The 18,170-nt window shown below is 49.1% G+C and overlaps 1 protein-coding gene across 5 annotated transcripts in view; it reads left to right on the top strand.

The window, feature by feature from the left end:
* CAMKK2 (calcium/calmodulin dependent protein kinase kinase 2) overlaps positions 1 to 18,170 on the top strand; it is a 46,655-nt gene that overhangs the window by 2,611 nt on the left and 25,874 nt on the right. For 2 of the 5 annotated variants that reach the window (XM_032876334.1, XM_032876330.1), the window contains exons 1-2: positions 12,055 to 12,120; positions 13,612 to 14,099. In XM_032876334.1, coding sequence (XP_032732225.1) covers positions 13,653 to 14,099 — 447 coding nt within the window. In that variant the 5' untranslated portion in view covers positions 12,055 to 12,120; positions 13,612 to 13,652. Of the gene's footprint in view, positions 1 to 12,053; positions 12,121 to 13,611; positions 14,100 to 18,170 lie in introns of those variants that run through there. The other 3 variants (XM_032876332.1, XM_032876333.1, XM_032876331.1) reach the window with 3 other exon arrangements.

The raw sequence follows: 18,170 nt of genomic DNA, 5'->3' as shown, positions 1-18,170 counted from the left end.
CAAGGCGTTTGGCTCAGATTTCAATGTGGGTTGCAGAGTCGTCCTCATCCCATCATGAACTCATTTAACGGAAGGGCTCAGACAGGCAGGGTACTTGAACTTGGTTAAGGTCAATTGCAACCTTCCTTTCTTCATCCCACCTTCTGGTAGCTGGGAAGCCTTGAGTTTTTGCTACCTTTCCTGATCCTGGAGATTTGGGGCAAATGCTGTTTCAGATTGTCCTTTGGGTCCGAGGGCCTTGCGTTGCTATTTTTCCCTGGATGTTTTGCTCTCCCAGTCAGCTCCTCCCCTTTGAGCTACAGGACCCTGGGGGGTGGGACGGTGGGGTTAAGGCACGCCTGCCTCCAGGGTGTCGCCTTGGCCTTCTCCCTCATTTCTTTCTTGGAAGTGAAGGAAATTGCATTCCTCTCCTGGAATGGCCTTTTCTTCTTTCAGCTGTGCTGGTTCCCTTATGGACCCGTTAATATGTGACCTTTCGTGTCTGGCTTGTCTTTCTTGGAGCGAAATGTTTCCGAGTTTCACCCATGCTGTAAAGTATGTGGGTGCTTCTCTTCTGTGGCTGAGTAGTATTCCCTTGTATGGATAGACCCCATCTTGTTTATCCATTCATCAGTTGGTGGACTCTGGGTGCTTTCCACTGTGAGGGTTTTTTAAGGCCACTTCATGCATACCTCTGCTTCCTCAGAGCCCAGTTAATGAACCTCTGGGCCTGGGATGTTACTTTGTCACTCTGTTGGCAGACAGAAGGTGGTGGAAGGAAGGGTCTTGGAATTCAGTTGGGGAACAGTTACGAGGAACAGGGTTTTCAGGACTCCCTCCATCTCGGGCCCCCTCCAGCTCCGCCGCAAGAATCCTGCTTCCTTCGCAAGCCTGGTGCCTCCAAGCTCAATGCACGGGGGTACGGTGTGATTTTTCAGGGAGAGTGTGAATTTCATTCGGTTCCATTTCTTCAATCACGGTGATTTGTTAGACGTAGGTCCACATGTCATCTTTTGGCATGTATTTTTGTGAGACTTTTTCCAGGTAAGTAAATCCACAAAGTAGAGAAAGCCTCCCCAGACAGATGGAGCCCTAACCCTGTGGCCAGGTGTGGAGTCAGCACAGTCTCCTGACAGCTTGTCCAGAAATGCCTGCCATGGAGGAAATCAGAAGCCTAGTGAACCCGGAGCTGGGAGGAAGCCCAGAAAAGAGCAGTCCCTTAGCCCCTTCCCTTTAACAGTTGAGTAGGTGGAACACAGAGAGGAGGGGAGAATAGGGTCTTTGGGAACACTGTCTGTGAGCCAACGTTCATATAGAAGATGGACTCCAGAGTCACCCCCTGGCCGGGCTGCAGCAGCTCCATTTTACAGATGAGAAAATCAAGGTCCAGGCCCCTGGGATTTGTCTAGTTTCCTGGCATACCTTCTAATCCTGAGCTCTCGAGTTTACCTTGACCTCCATATGATGGCAGATGATGCCCATTTTCTCACAGAATAGAATCCCTCTTCAGGAGGGTATGGTTTTTTACTCTCTGAAAAATAAGATTTTAAGTGATTATTTTTTCCTTTCTTCTCTGATTGGATCCCTTCCTCAACACAGCGAAAAACTGGGTATATTTCAGAGGAGGTGGGCGCTGTCGCTCGTGGGGAATGCCCTAGCATTCCCTACCGGGGGACGTTCATGACCAAAATGGGGAAGGAGTGATTTCAGCTGCCTGTGTTTTCTGTTTCTGTCATTTTGGTAGTGGTGCTGCTGAACTTTTTTCTTCGATTATGAAACATTTTAAGCAGAGAGAAAAGCCAAGTTTTGTTTTGTTTTTTTGACTGTCTCATGTTTTTTGGAAGGCTGGATGGAAACAGGGCAGAGCAGGGCGCTGTGTTTCACTTAGCACTGGCTCTGGAACCCTGATGATATGTCACTGAACTGAGCCCACACTTTTTGGGGGGCTGGTAACAAGCCCTGCCCTGGGAGCTGAGGGACACTGGCACATGGTCCCTGGCCCCGGAGAGCTCCCAGATGAGTGGTCTGTGAACTCTTACGGGAGTGCTTTGGGAAAGATAAATAATTCTAGCATCTTCCCCTTTGAAAAGGAGAGAAAGAAAATCCCAAGAGCCTGTTGTACCCCCACCCCCACCCCATCCTGAAGGCTGCTGAGCAACTATTTTTGTGTTGTCTCTTTTTATCCCGTTGGCTTCTGTAAATAATTGAGAGATGGCAGTTGCAGAGATAAAAATGCTAATCGCAACCTGGAGAGGAGAGAGGATGGTCCCAGGAAGAGATGCCCCCTCACCCCTCCCCAGGCTAAGGTCTGGCCCCTCTGCCCGCAGGGGCTTGAGGTAGGCGGTGAATGGGTGGGGGGAGGGGTATCGCGGGTGGTGTCTGAGATAAGCCTCTGCTGGAGAAGTTTAAATGGGGAACCCGGTGGTTTGGGTGGGGGCAGGGCATGGAAGAAAGACACCTCCGACCGGGGTTTTTATAAGTGCATTAGGATTTTTGCCTTTGAGGCTCCTGATGGAAAGGGATTTTATTTAGATTCATTTCAGACAATTCTACTAGGTTCTCTGTCCAGGTGTGGGGGACGGGGTTGGTTCCTCAGAGGCAGAGCCGGTTCCCAGCCCCTCCTGGGCCCTGGCTGGGGTGCTTTGTGCGGGGAGGCTGCAGAGGGAGGGAAAAGGGTGGGAGAAGGGCCATGGGTAGGGATGGCTGGGGTGCCTGGGGATTCGAGGCTGGTCCCCTCTGTCTCCCACCTGCCAGGCTGCAGAATGTTGGAGTCTGAGTTACTTCTTCATTTGTTTCAAATTGTTACTTCTTTTCACTACAAACTCAAATTTCAGTTGTGTCTCTGCCTCTTCCTTTGGTTCCCTGAAAGATTGAGTGGGAGAGGGGGAAAGAAGGAAGATGGTCTCTGCCTCCCTTTCCAGGTAGGCCCCCCCCACACACACCTGCTTCACACCAACCCACCCACTCACACTTCCTTCTATTCAAGGTCGGGGCCACTGGGGTGCACCTGGCTTTTAAGGTCGGGGCCACTGGGGTGCACCTGGCTTTTAAGGTTGGGGCCACTGGGGTGCACCTGGCTTTTAGACGCTTGATGGCATGAATGGGGGGGGCTTCCTTATTAACCAAACAATAACACTGGAGCTCCTTGCTCTGTAAGTGTCCTGTCCCCCAGGGGACATGGGGCTGCAGGGGTCAGAACCTCTGGTTCTCACCCTGGCCTAGTCCGGGACCTGCTGAGCTCCCTTGTGGAGGCCACCTCACCTCTCTGGGTCTGAGCAACTCCATGGGCAGCCCTGTGCTGGTGATGAAAGCCTTGGGAGCGTGCACACATTCTTTGGATACATGTAAGCAAGGACGTGACATTCTGTGCACGCTTTGCTTTATTTAAGTCTTGTGAAAAGTGATGCATGTGGACAAGAGTTAGAGGGGAAGATGGAAAGAGTAAAGTTAGCACGGTGGGATTAGAGATAAAGATTTTGTTTTAATATAAATTCAAGCCAGGCGAGGGACTTGAACTTGCTAGCCATGGAAGTGCTTTCCTGGCAACAGCGTCCGTTCAGGGAGCATTTGCTGTGTGCAGGAGAAGGGATGTGCACTTCATCACCATGTCCCCCCAAATCCAGGGGCCTTTGGTTTACACCTGTGCTTTCCCAAAGCGCTTTGTGTTTGTGGGCAAGTCACTCCGACTCTGCCTCAGTTTCCTCATCAGTGAAATAAGCATGTTAAGCGTACCTGACTCATAAAGTTGTTCTGACAGTTAAGTGAGATGATACATGCAAAGTGCTCAGAACAGAGCCTGTCACTTGGCAAGAGCTGCAGGGGCGTGGCTGCCATCTAACGCTGACATGGCCGCTGCCGCCCTGATGTATTTCTTGTATCAAAGGTCTGGTCACTATCTTTACCTCACTCTGCCCTGTTCGTTCGCCCTTCCTTTCCCCAGCCTTGATTTTTTTTTTTTTTTCCTTTAAGATTAAAGAGGAGAAAAAAGAAAAAGTCTTTGGAAGTTCTGGTTTTTGCCTCAATGTCAAGGTGAAGGCTGTGTGGGTCACCGGGGGAACCTGTGGCTGCCTGGCACTTTGGTCTGGTTGAGAGCCTTATGGTGGAGGGAAGTGTTGATCTGATAGGGAGTTTAGTGGAGAGGCTTTTCTGTCAATCGGCTCTGTGTCTTCTTCTGTCTGTCAGGACCCTGGGTTGTAAATAACAGAAAACCAATCACAAACTAACTTAAGCAAAAATAGGATCATGTAGTTAAAAGCTTGGTATATGTGGGCTTCAGGCATGGCTGGATCCTGTACTCGGACAGTGTCTCTGGGCCTCAGTTCTTCTCTGTCTGTTGCTTCTCTTCTCTGTCGACTTCATTCTAGGTCAGGGTTCTTTCCAGCCCCCAGTAACTCTAGAAATACATCCTTATTGCTCCAAGTTTCACAGAAAGAGACATTCTCAATCCTTAAGCCAAGTCCTAGAATGAGATGTGGTGGTCTGACTTGAGTCACACGTCTACTCTTGTATCAGATCTCTTGACCAGAGCAATTCATGCCTCATTAATCAGGCTCAAGTCATATGGGAATCCCTGAAGTTGATGGTACAGACAAGCTTCGTGAAGTCACCTTTCACAAGAAAGAATGGTTTCCCAGATGTAAATCAGGCTGCAGTTATTGGCCTAAAGGAACATAGATTTTGAGCCAACTAAAGAAAACTTCTGAGCAGCCTTGGGATGAGTGATAGAAACAAACGGCTCTAGCCAGTATTTACTGAATGTCAGCAGTGTTCCGGAAAGTTCTAGGTCCTGGAGTTGATCCGTAAACAAGAAAGGCAAAGCCATGGCTCTCACAAGTTAAGTCAGGCTGATACCTCCAAATCCTATGCATTTCTTTTCTGACCCTCCTAAGATCTCATGTCTTCATGCTCCCCTCTCAAGCAGGTTGAGGTCTTAGGAAGTCCAAGGAATGGGCCGTATGCTCCCCTTTGTTAAGGATTTTGCCTAGCCCGGACTTTATCTAGGATCCAGTACATGGACCTTGCAAGGCTGTGGTTGTAATTTTTAGCCCCTTGAAAAACTCAGACGGGTTTTAGCTTTTCCTGGAACCACTGTTTAACTTGGGGCAAATCAGTAAATCTTCCTGAAGGTTCATTTTTCTCATTGGTGAATTGAAGTGGTTGGAGCAGGTGACCCCTGATGTGTGCCCTGTTCAGCACGGACATCTGATGCATCTCCAAGCAGGGCTTGGAGGGGTGAGATAGGGCGGGAGCTGTGGGAAAAGCCTGTCCTTGGTGTTGGGGAGGCGGGGGAGGTGGGGGGGAGGGGGTGAGGGTGGTGGTAGTGGCGTCAAGGACTGTGGTACGCAGGCAACTGTATTTCCTGTCCAAAGCTGCAGTGAATTATTGCTGGGAGAGAATACAGGCCCGGTGCTGTTGGAGTGCCCAGGACCTCAAGAGACTGGAAATTTTGCCTTTATTCAGAAATGTCCTGGCTTTGAGATGTTGACATCTCATTCAGATAGTTTTAGACACAGGGTAGGCCTGGCCAGTTGACCCCGAGTCACTACTTGCCACCTTGTTGCTCTCGGGACTGTGACAGGGACGGGGTCTGTGCACGCGAAGCTGAAACCGGCATTATCCCTCCTGCCCTCTGCCAAGGGAGGGCCTTTGTCTCTGGGGAGACAGTCTGGTTCCGTGCCTCCAAACAAAGAGTGCTCGAGGAGAGACATTTGTAAGGGTTGGTGTCACGAAAGGGGTAAGACTGTTTGGCTGGGCCAGGGCTGGAATCTGGAGTGTTCCCGCTGGCGTCAAACCTTAGTGCTGTGTAGGTCTCCCAGGTCTCCCGCTCCTCCTTTGGGAAACACCTGTCATCGGTGGCCTTGAGGCAGCTGGTTTCCGTGGGTGGGCAGGAGCTGTGTTCGCTTGCTAGGCCTGCTGAGAGGATGGTCCACAGACGGGAGGCTTCAACGGCAGAACTGGAGCCGCTCACGGTTGTGCAGGCCAGAAGCCCTAGGTCAAGCACCAGGAGGGAGAATCTGTTCTGCCCCTCTCCGGGCTTCTGCTGGCTTGCTGGCCATCTTTGGCATTCCTAGGCTCGACAGGGCAGCACCAGATCTCTGCTCCCACATTCCCCTGTGTTCTTCCCTATGTGGATCTGTCTCTGGGTCCAGATTTTCCCCTTTTTATAAAGACACCACTCAAATTTGATTAGGACCCACCCTTGGTGACCTCATTGCAACTTGATTACCTCTGTAAAGATCCTCTCTTCCAAATAAAATTCCATTCTGAGGTCCTGGGTTTATGACTCCAGCATATCTTTTTTGGGGGGGGGGGCAGTTCAATCTGTAACAGGTGCCTAGTGGGGTCCCTGGGACTCTGCCCTGGGTTGCCCTTTGTGTTCTCCATCAACTTTCCCTACAAAGCTCTTGTCCTCCAGCCCCTCCAGCTTCCTTTACACACACCCTCCATGCGCTGACACTTGTGCTGACACTCACACTCACACTCACACTCAGCTCACACTCACATGCCTCCAGTCTGGGGAGGAGGGGGTGGTGCTTCTTTCTGTTCCCTCCACTCTCCCACGTCTTTCCTGGCTCAGGACCTTCTCAGAAGCTCACTCCTCCTGGAACAAGGCCCTGCCCCCTTAGCACCTACCTACCCTGTAGGTCTCAGCCGAAATACAATTTCCTGAACCAAGGCCTTCCCTGACCTGCCCCCCCTATTCCGATATAAAGTGGGTCCCTCTGTTGTCTCTCTCTCTGTTTTTAAGATTGATTTATTTATTTTTGAGAGATCAAGAGTACGAGCAGGGAGAGAGAGGAAATCCTCAAGCAGACTCCCTGTGAGCGTGGAGCCCGATATATATGGGGCTCCATCCCGGGACCCTGAGATCATGACTTGAGCCGAAATCAAGACTCGGCTGTTTAACCGACTCAGCCATCCAGGTGTCTCCCCTATCTTCTGTTTTATCTGGTCTTGGTTTCTCCTCATTTGTACTTACAGAGTCATTTGTGTACCTACTTTTTTTTTTAAGATTTTGTTTTTTTATTTTATAGAGAGGGAGGGCGCACGCGCAGGGGGAGGGGCAGAAGGAGAGGGAGAAAATCTCAAGGGGACTCCATACTGAGCACAGATCCAGTGAGGGGCTTAATCTCCGGATCCCGAGATCATGAGCTGAGCTGAAACCAAGAGTCAGATGCTCAATTGACAGCGCTACCCAGGCACCCCATGTACCTACTTTTTTTTTTTTTTTTTTTTTTTTTTTTTAAATTTGACACAGAGACAGCAAGAGCAGGAACACACAAGCAGGGGGAGTGGGAGAGGGAGAAGCAGGCTTCCCCGGGGAGCAGGGAGCCCAATGCAGGGCTCTATCCCAGGACCCTGGGATCATGACCTGAACTGAAGGCAGATGCCCAACTGAGCCGCCCAGGTGCCGCCCACCCCCCATGTACCTACTTTTTTTTTTTTTTTTTTAAGATTTTATTTATTTATTTGAGGGAGAATGAGTGAGAGAGAGCATGAGAGAGGAGAAGGTCAGAGGGAGAAGCAGACTCCCCAAGGAGCTGGGAGCCCGATGCGGGACTCGATCCTGGAAGTCCGGGATCATGACCTGAGCGGAAGGCAGTTGCTCAACCAACTGAGCCACGCAGGCGCCCCCATGTACCTACTTTTAAGAAATCACATCTAGTTTTTTTATCTGCCACATAGTAGGTCCTTAGTAATTACCTTAAAGAACAAATGGGTGAATGATTTTCCTTTAGGACGTCCCTGGGCCTCAGTTTCCCCTTGTTAGAGGATGTGTCTGGCCAAGCCTGTTATCCCAGGGAGGACATTGTCCGGGGCCCCTTTGTTATCCCATGGTACCCAGGAGCTCAGGGAACCTCTTCCAGGGTGAGTCTGGAGTTAGGGGATGTCCCTACCACACTTGCTGGCTGCTTGCTGGCTGGTCCTGTGGCGCCTCTGCGTTTGGTGAACAGGCACAGGTTGGAAACAGCCCCCAGGAAATGGGAGCGCGCTTCCTAGAGGTCTGTGCCACTTGGCTTCCTGGCAGAGGAAGGAGCCTTCCCTTCATCCTGGCGTGGAGCCTGGTCCATCTGCTTCAGGAAGGGTCTGGTTGCTCTGTTGAGCTGCCCTGTGAGAGGTGGGGGAGCTTGGGGCTGCCAGCCCTGGGGGATGGGGAAGGTTTCAGGGGCAGGGAGAGGACACAGATTTCAGGCAGGAAGCTCTAGGGAGAGGGCTCTTTGCAGTTTGTGAAACCCAAGCAGTTTTGCAGAAAGGGCCCCTCACTACCCGCCCCCCCCCATGGCACCCTTAGCTGTCCCTCCCTTGCAGAGGGCTGGTGGGGACCAAATGCCCCAGGCAGAATGTTCAGTCATACTTGGTGTGGGATAAGTGCTCAGCTAACTGCTGTTGTTATGCAAACCATTGTCTTTGTAGGATTTTTTTTCCCCTGGGCAGAGTGTTTATGGGTTTCATCAGATCATTATGGAGCCTGTGACCTTGTAGGGTCTGTGGCCCCAGATCCATTGGAATCCTGGCTTGCACTCTGTAGGGGTTAGAGGTGGAAGACTTCCCCCTCCACCCCTGCCCCTGCCCTCATGCCTGGCAGAATGGCTGGCTTGGGTCTCAGGCCTCGCTGGAGACCCGAGACACTGAGGTCTGGGCCCTCTTTTCTGAGACTGGGACACATTTGCCCCTCTAGCATAGAGGCTGTCGTCTCCGCCCTGCCTCCTCAAGGCCCTGGCCAGACGCCAGCTTGTCAAAGAGACTGATTAAAAGCAGCTTTGCTAGGGGCAGATGGCTTGGTGTCCTTGGCCTGGAGTGAAGATCGATAAGCAATTGTTTTTTTCTTGGCAAGAAAAAAATTCTCCATTAACTTTTTCAGGTGCTGCCAGACTAGTTTTCTTTTCAGGAACTCTGCAGCCCTGTCAGAGGGGGCTGTGGGAGGAGGACAGGCCACTGGAGCTGCCCCCTCTTGCCCTGGGGGCGGCAGGCCCCTGTAGCCAGAGTGATGGAACCCACAGGAGAGTAGGTTGGCTGGCTTGGATATCAGTACCTCATAGGAACGTTCTGGAACCCAGCCTGGTACGTAGTAAGCATTCGATAGGTAATTATTGAAAAAATAGCTTTTTGAGCATATGACCATGTACGAGACATGACACTGTGTGCTTAGCTTATTTAATCCTCATGGCTGTCGGGTGACTGCCCATTTTATAGATAGAAAAACTGAGACCGAGGAAAGCTAAGTCATTTGTATGTGGCCAGTCCAAGCAATGGAGCTTCAAGGGCCCTGCTTTTCCTTTCCTGGAGGATGCATAACATAACAAGCTGGGCCACAGAGAACCTTGAACTTGGGTTGGATTCTTTCAGTGATCCAGATGGGCAGCCAGGAACACAGTTAATGATTTCTTTCTCAGACACTGTAAGGGTGGGATAGAGGAATAGGAGTGGGACCAGCTGCCTCCTCCTCCTCCTCCTCCTGCCTCAGCCCTCTAGGTTTATTATCCTAACTCCTACCAGGGTTACAGTTACCTTCTTTCTTTAAAGAATTCATTTCTGGGGGCACCTGGTCAGCTCATTTGGTAGAGTGTACGGTTCTTGATGTCAGGGTTGTGAGTTCGAGCCCCACGTTGAGTGTAGAGATGACTTTTTATTTTTTTTTTAAGATTTTATTTATATATTTGACAGAGATCACAAGTAGGCAGAGAAGCAGGCCAAGAGAGAGGAGGAAGCAGGCTCCCTGCTGAGCAGAGAGCCCAATGCGGGGCTTGATCCCAGCACCCTGGGATCATGACCCGAGCTGAAGGCAGAGGCTTTTTTTTTAAAGATTTTATTCATTTATTTGACAGAGAGAGAGATCACAAGTAGGCAGAGAGGCAGGCAGAGAGAAAGGAGGAAGCAGGCTCCCTGCCTAGCAGAGAGCCCGATGCGGGCCTCGATTCCAGGACCCTGGGACCATGACCTGAGCTGAAGGCAGAGGCTTTAACCCACTGAGCCACCCAGGCGCCCCTAGAGATGACTTTAAAATAATTTTTTTAGGGGCACCTGGGTGGCTTAGTGGGTTAAAGCCTTCGGCTCAATCGAGCCCCGCATCGGGCTCTCTGTTCAGCGGTGAGCCTGCTTCCCCTTCTCTCTCTCTGCCTGCCTCTCTGCCTACTTGTGATCTTTGTCTGTCAAATAGATAAAATCTTAAAAAAAAAAAAAAAGATTTTATCTATTTGACAAAAGGGGGGAGCGCGCCCGCGCACGCAGGAACAGATGGAAGTGAAGACTCCCCACTGAGCAGGGAGCCCGACAGGGGGCGCAATGCCCCAAAAGTAAAATACTAAAAAAAAGGGGTGCCTGGGTGGCTTAGTGGGGTTAAAGCCTCTGCCTTCCGCTCAGGTCATGATCCCAGGGTCCTTGGGATCGAGCCCCGCATCAGGCTCTCTGCTCAGCAGGGAGCTTGCTTTACCCCCTCTCTCTCTGCCTGCTGCTCTGCCTACTTGTGATCTCTGTCCAAAAAAAAAAAAAAAGTTCATGGGGCGCCTGGGTGGCTCAGATGGTTAAGCAACTGCCTTTGGCTCAAGTCATGATCCAGGAGTTCCAGGATTGATGAGTCCCACATCCACCTCCCTGCTCCGGGGGAGTCTGCTTCTCCCTTGGACCCGTCCCACATTCATGCTCTCGCGCTCTCAAATAAATAGATAAAATCTTTTTTTTTTTTTTTTTTTAATAAAAGAGTTCATTTCTGAAGAATTACTATTTGCACATGGTACCCAGTAGAATGTTAGTCCTTCCCACCCTGTCTGCCTACTTCTGCAAACCCCTTGTTTTCTCTGGAGGCCCCTGTTAACCATTTTCTTGAATACCTTTTTGGAAATAAGCTGTTGCATCTACAGTTTCTTTCACATATAGGGCCTATTTCCCCCTACGCCAAAACAGCAGCATACTAATGCTTTGGTTTTTTCCATATGACAGCGTGTCTTAGAGCGAATTCATACCAGATTGTGTAGGGTCAACTGAATGCTTGATTTTCTCCTGGGGTATATGCATAATCTTATTTACTCAGTCCCCTGTGGATGGTCATTTCAAACCATACTACCAGAATACATCATTTTTCACATGTGTGAGGTTGTCTGTAGGATGAAATCTCAGGTGTGGAATTGCTAAGTCAAGGGTATGTGCTTTGGAATTTCGTTAGATATCGGTGACTTTCCTTTCATGAGGATGGTACCAATTCAGACTCCCCATAGCCTCACCAAAATAGTGCTATGATTATACTTTTTGTCGCTGCCAATCTGATAGTTGAAAAAGTAGTAATTCCTAATAGTTTTATTATTATTATGTTAGTTTTGGTAAAATATAACACAAAATTTACCACTGTCACCATTTAGTGGCATTAATGACGTTCACAGTGTTGTTCACCTGTCACCATTATCTGTTTTTCGGGACTTTTTCATCACTCCAGACTGAATTCTGTGCCCCTTAAACAGTGATTCCCTGGTCCCCTCTCCCCCAGTCCCTGGTCAGCCTCTCTCTTCTGTCTGTCTGTATGATGTTGTCTGTTCTAGGTCCTGACTCATACCATTGTAGCATCCAGTATTTGTCCTTTAACAACTGGCTTGTTTCAGTTAGCATGTTTGCAGAGTTCATCCATGGTGTAGCATGTGTTGAAACTTTATTCCTTTTTATGGCTCATTAATAGTCCATTATACGGATAGAACACATTCTTTTAGCCATTCACAGTTGATGGACACTTGAGTTGTTTCCACGTTCTGACTGTGAACGGTGCTGTCAGGAGCAAGGGTGTATATGTATCCATTTGGATCCTAACTTCATTCTTTTGGGTACGTACCTGGGAGAGCACGTGCTGGATCCTGTGGTCATTCACTGCAGTTAGTTTTTGGAGGACCCACCAGACCATTTCAGTGTAATTTAAACTTGCCCTTCTCTTACTGTAGCTAAGGCTGAGTTTCTTGATGGGTTTCTTTGTTGCTCTTTTATCTTAAAGTCATTCTTCATAAATTGTACCTAGGATGTTGCAGTGATTTTGTTAATGCTTTTTCCATTGGTCTTTCCCTCCTCCACAAGAGCACGGACCCCAACCACCTACGTTACTGTCTAGATTGCCAGACACAGAAGCTGTGCCATAAATACTTCTTATAGGACGATCCCAAGAAGGCAAGTGGCATTTCTCTGCCCCTCACCCAGCTCCTCCAGAAAGCACCGACTTTCTGCTCCCATCTTCCTCTCTATCCTCTCACTGCCACACAGTGTCATAAAGAGATGTCCTTTTATTCATTCATAAAATCTCTCTACTCAGCACCACTGTTTGCCTGGCACCTTCGTGATGTGGGTGATCAGTCCGGGGCTGCCACTGTTAGCACCCATGGATGTACTCCCTGAATCTTAGTGGCACCTGTGACATTTGTCCAGCAGGATTTGTCAAACACATGAACCAAAGGTTAATAATCTGTCCCAGAAACAGAAGGAATTGACAGTGTAAGGAAGTGTCAACTTTTTTTTTTTAATTCACAGAACATGAACTTCACCACTTAAAAATGAACACTTCAGCGGCACTTAGTACATTGAGAATTTTATGCCCTCGCTATGTCTGTTTAATTCCAGAACATGGTCGCCACCCCAGGAGACCCTGTACCCATCAGCAGTCACTCCCATTCTCCCCAGCACCTTCTCAGTCCTAGACAACCACTAATCTGCTTTCTGTTTCTATGGATTTGCCTATTCTAGAAATTGCAAATAAAGAGAATTATACGTACGTGATCTTTGGGGTCTGGCTTCCTTCACTTAGCATATATATATTTTTTTAATAAATTTTATTATTTTTTAAACATATATTTTTATCCTCAGGGGTACACTTAGCATATTTTTGAGGTTTGTCTGGATTGTAGCAGGTGTCAGGACTTCATTCCTTTAATGGCTGAATAATATTTCATTGTGGTTAGACCACATTCTGCTTATCCATTCAACTGTTGGATGTGTACATTGTTTTCCCTTTTGGTACCGTGAATAGTACTATTGGGGTGTGTACCTAGAAACAGAATTGCTGGGTCATGTGGTCATTCTCCGTTTAGAATTTTTGAGGAACCACCTCAAAAAACTATTTGATGTCAACCTTTTTTTTTTTTTACTCTTCTTGAGGGGCTTGAACTCACAACCCTGAGGTCAAAAGTTGCATGCTCTGCCAACCAAGCCAGCCAGGTGCTCTGATGTCAGCCTTTTCACTTCCTGTTTGCCTTATGCCTGGCAGGCACCAAGTAGGGTACTGAACTAGGAAAACATTAAATAATAAATATGTTTAAAAAAAAAAAAGTGGTTGGGGAACAGGCAGTTCTAGGCCCACATCCCAGTTTAGTAACAATCAGCTTGAGCTGGAAGTAGCTGCCGCCTCTGTAGGGGGCAGGCTTACTCTATTTTGGGGTTCTTGCAGAGATGGAGTTTGGAATTCGTCTGTGTGTGAGGAGGGGCTTTTCAAATAAGGAAATGTGGAGTAGGCTCTTCTGTATAGACTTAAGATCACATCATGTTGTGCAAGACTTTTTAAGGATGTCAACTGGAGAGGGGACTGAGGTCCCCACTGCGCCGGGAGCGACCCACTTCCCCTGCCCTGCCCTGCCTGCCTCCGGCCACTGACCCTTCCTCTCTCCGCAGGTGGCGCTGCTGCCGGATGGGAGTGCCTGGGCACGCGCACCATGTCATCATGCGTCTCTAGCCAGCCCAGCAGCGACCCGGCCGCCCTCCAGGATGAGCTGGGGGGCGGCGGCGACAGCGAAGGCCAGAAGCCCTGTGAAGCCCTGCAGGGCCTCTCGTCCCTGAGCATCCGCTTGGGCATGGAGTCCTTCATCGTGGTCACCGAGTGTGAGCCCGGCTGCGTGGCGGACTGTGGCCTGGCCCGGGACCGGCCCCTGGAGGCCCACGGCCGAGATGGGCCCCTTGACGCCTCCGGCTCCGGGCCCGAGGCCCGGCCCCAGCTGTGCAGTCGCAAGCTCTCTCTGCAGGAGCGGTCCCAGCTGGACGCGAACGGACGCTGCGTCTACGCGGCCCTGCCCCGCTCGCCGGTGGGCTCCCCTCAGTCGTCGCCGCGGCTGCCCCGGCGGCCCACGGTGGAGTCCCACCACGTCTCCATCACCGGCATGCAGGTGAGTGAGCTGGCCGGCCGCGGGGTCCTCTGGTAGGCGGCACTGTTCCAGAACGTTCATTTGGGAGGTGACTGCAGGAAGCCCAGGTGGGGGTGGGAAATGAGGGTAGAAGAGAAGGACGTCCACAAAGGGTGCCTGAGGGAATTGGTTGTGGCCATACACAACTGGGGCTCCATCTCTGGGGAGTCCTGTTTGACCTGTCGAAAGTTCTGTACCTCAGTTATCCTCCCTGAGGGCCAAGGGAACTGGGCTTTTCATCCTGACTCCTGACAGTTGCTGGTGAGGGCTGCTGGGGGCAGGTGACCTGCCCTGAGAGTGGGCACCGCAGCTCTGGGGCCACAGGGAGCGTCTGTCGGAGATGCAGGTGCTGGTGGTTGGAGTTTGGCTGGGGATGGTGGTCAGTGAGAAGCCTCCAGTCCAGCAGCAGGGGGCCAGGCACTGCTCTCTCTCTGCACTGTGTGTAAATTTCTCATTTGATCCTTCCTGGAAACTTCTGGGAGGTAGGTTAGAACTTAGAGCCCCACTAGGGCTCACCAGGCCCCACCCCATCTCCTGCCTCTCTGCTGCCAGCTCACAGGGCTCTGTCCACATTGCCTTCTTTGTATTCCTCAGATATCCACGCTCGTTCCCTCCATTAGGCCTTTACCCCTGCTGTCCTCTGTGCTTGGGCCCCCCACCCCCTGTCTTTGCAGGGCTGTCTCCCCTTGACAGCCAAGTTTCAAATCAAATGTCTTCTCCTCTGAAGGATCTCTCTGACCACCCCCTGTAAGCCCCCTCAGCCCCAGCCCATCTCCCCTGTCACCCTGTTAGCGACACTCATCACCATCTGATTATCTGTGTGTCTGTTGAGTTGTTTTTGGCCTGTCTCCCCAGCTAGAATGTAAGCTCAGAAGGAACAGTCCTGTCCACCATCACGTTCCCAGCGCCTGGCATGGTACCTTGCACATAGTAGGAACACAAAAATATTTGTTGAAGGAATGAATGAATTTAATTGGGAGAAGCATGGATATTGAGAATGGCCTTTTAAAGGGGCCGGTATTTAACTATATTTTGAGGGCCGGGTAGGACTTTCATAATTGGAGATGGGTATACACAGAGAGTTCACTGCAGGGGAATGCACAGTGTGAGCAAAAGCCCAGGGGTAGAAGGCAGGATGTGGGGGAAAGGTACTCAGGGCTTCAGCTAGATGAAGAATAGGGCCCATGTGAGGAGCACTGTGGCAACAGGGGAGTTTGGGTTTATTTTGGTTAGATTTGAGTCAGCCTAGAGAGAGAAAGATATATTGCTCTTCCCCATAGCAGTGGCTTTAACATAATAGGGCTTATTTATCATGTAAAATAAATCTGGAGGTAGGCATTTGGGACCTGTGTGTGGTGGTCCTGTTGTTGTCCTTAAAACCTCATGGTCTCAAGATGGCTGCTGTGACTATAGCCCTCACAGCTTCATTCCAGGCAGGAAGAAGGAACAGGAAAGAAGAGCAAAAGTCATCTGCACTCTTAAGTCAGTCCTTTTTCCTGGATACTCTACCCAACAACTTCTGGCTTCTCCTGCTACCCAGAACATAGTGTGGCCACCCCTAGCTGTAAGAGAGGCTGGGAAATGCAGTTTTGCAGCCTGAGACGTTGCCACCGAGCTATCCATTTATAAGGAAGAAAGGGGAGCCTGGAATTTGGTTGGCAACTAGGTGACTCTGCAAGGTCAGAAGAGTGGAGTCAGTACTTGACCCTGGAAGCATCAGGGCCCGATGGGATCTGAGTGGAATCTGGAAGATGAGTTCAGCTGCATTTGGGGCTTAGATTAGGGGCAGCGAGACCCGTTAAGTCAGCTTTGCAGGGCCCCACTTCTGCCTGTCACATCCCTCTAGGACTCAAGGGAATGAAATTGACACTGGGAAGAAACAGTGGAAGCAACCTAAAATGTTCCCTGGTGAAGGGAGGGCTGTGTGAGCTGAGGAGGGCTTTACAGCAAGTCAAAAGATGTGGGTCTGTGTGTACACTCGGACATGGAACGATCTCCAGTGATGTTGTTGAGTGACAGATGATCTAGTGTGACATCATTTTTGTCTCCCCAAACCTCATCCCAAAACAATGCTCTGTATTTTCAACAGGTGCGTGTATGCGTGCATTTACATAGAGAAGGGCCTGGAAGTTTATGCACCAAACTGATGTCAGGGTTCGGGGAAAGGGTTAGAATTGGGGTGGGGGGGTTCAAGGGAAGTGCTGGGCCTATCTGTAGCACTGGAAGTGTTATTTTCTATCATGTTTCTTTTCCCTCTTTTACTTCTTAAAGATTTTATTTGTTTATTTGACAGAGATCCCAAGTAGGCAGAGAGGCAGGCAGAGAGAGAGGAGGAAGCAGGCTCCCCGCCGAGCAGAGAGCCCGATGCGGGGCTCCATCCCAGGACTCTGGGATCATGACCTGAGCTGAAGGCAGAGGCTTTAACCACTGAGCCACCCAGGCGCCCCTCCCTCTTTTACTTCTTACATCACCTAACATTTTCTCCCTAACTATGTTGAGGTATAATTGAAGTAAATCAAAGTGCACATATTTCAAGTGTACAATACAGTCATTGCTGATAGATGCATACATCTGTGAAATCATTGCCCCAGTCAAGGTCACAGACCTTCCCCGCACACCCGATGACACATCCCTCCCCCTTCTTCCCCTTTCCCAGGTACCCGCTGACCTGCTTTTTTAGCATTATAGATTAGTTTGCAAGTTCAAGAACTTTCTGTGAGTGGAATCATCTAGTTTGTACTCTTTTTTGGGCTTAGCTTCTTTTACGGCATGATGATTTCAAGACTTGTCCGTGTTGTTACATGTTGTTACATGCTTCCTTTTTATGGCTATTAGCATCTCTTTGTGTGCAGTAGACCACTGTTTATTCGTTAACCTGTCAGTGGGCGTTTGAGTCGTTTCCAGTGTTCGACTATTAAACTTGAAGCTGTTTCAAACAGCAAGTCTTTGCACGAACACAGGTTTTCACACCTCTTAAATGAACGGTAGGAGCAGAATGGCTGCTATGTCCTAGAGGAGGTGTTTGTTAACAAACTGCCCAACTGTTTTCCGAAGAGGCGGCACCATTTTAAATTCTTGCCAGCAGTGTGCGAAGCTTCTCCATGGCCTGCATTATTCTGACAACACTTGGTATGGTCATTTTTGAGTTTTAGCCAGGCTAATGGGTGTGGTTTTAATTTACATTTCCCCTATGAGTCATGACGTTGAGTCTCTTTCTTTTTTTTTTGGAGCCTCTTTTCATGTGCTTACTGCTCATTTGTATATCTTCTTTTTTTAAAATGAGGGTGTCGTTATTAATAAGTTATAAGAGTTTTTTTTTTTTTTTTAAAGATTTTATTTATTTATTTGACAGAGAGAGATCACAAGTAGGCAGAGAGAGGGGGAAGCAAGCTCCCTGCTGAGCAGAGAGCCCGATGTGGGGCTCGATCCCAGGACCCTGGGATCATGGCCTGAGCTGAAGACAGAGGCTTAACCCGTTGAGCCACCCAGGCACCCCAGTTACAAGAATTCCTTATCTATCTGGATGCCAGTCTGATGTGTTGCAAATAGTTTCTCTCAGGCTGTGGCTTGCCTTTTGTTTTCTTAATAGTGAAAATCTCAAAGAGTAAATTTTTTTTTTTTCCCAAAGAGCAAAGGTTTTAGTTTTTATGGAATTCCGTTTATCACTTAATTTCCTTTTATATCTTGTACTTTTTGTACAGAAAGAACTTTTCAGAAACCATTAAGAAACCATTGTCTGCCTCACAGTCACTCAGATTTTCTCCACTATGTCACTTTATGTTTTTGGAGGACAGCATAGTCCTTAGATAGAATTATTTGTTTAATTGAAAATCAACATTTTGGAAACACATCTTAAAAATGGGTATTAAAAAAACAAACAAAAATGGGTATTAAAAGAGTACATACTGTATGATCACCTTTTTACAATGTACAGGAACTAGGCTTTTAGAAGTTAGGGTAGTGGTCACCCTGGGAGATGCCTCTGGGTGGCTGGGGCAACTCTCTTTCCTGATTTGGGTCCTGGTGTATATGTTGTTTTGTGAAAAACATACC

The sequence above is a fragment of the Lontra canadensis genome, unplaced genomic scaffold (genome assembly GCF_010015895.1).
Source record: "Lontra canadensis isolate GAN:19392208 unplaced genomic scaffold, GSC_riverotter_1.0 scaffold58, whole genome shotgun sequence".
NCBI lineage: Eukaryota > Metazoa > Chordata > Mammalia > Carnivora > Mustelidae > Lontra > Lontra canadensis.
This window is presented reverse-complemented; position numbering and strand designations above follow the sequence as displayed.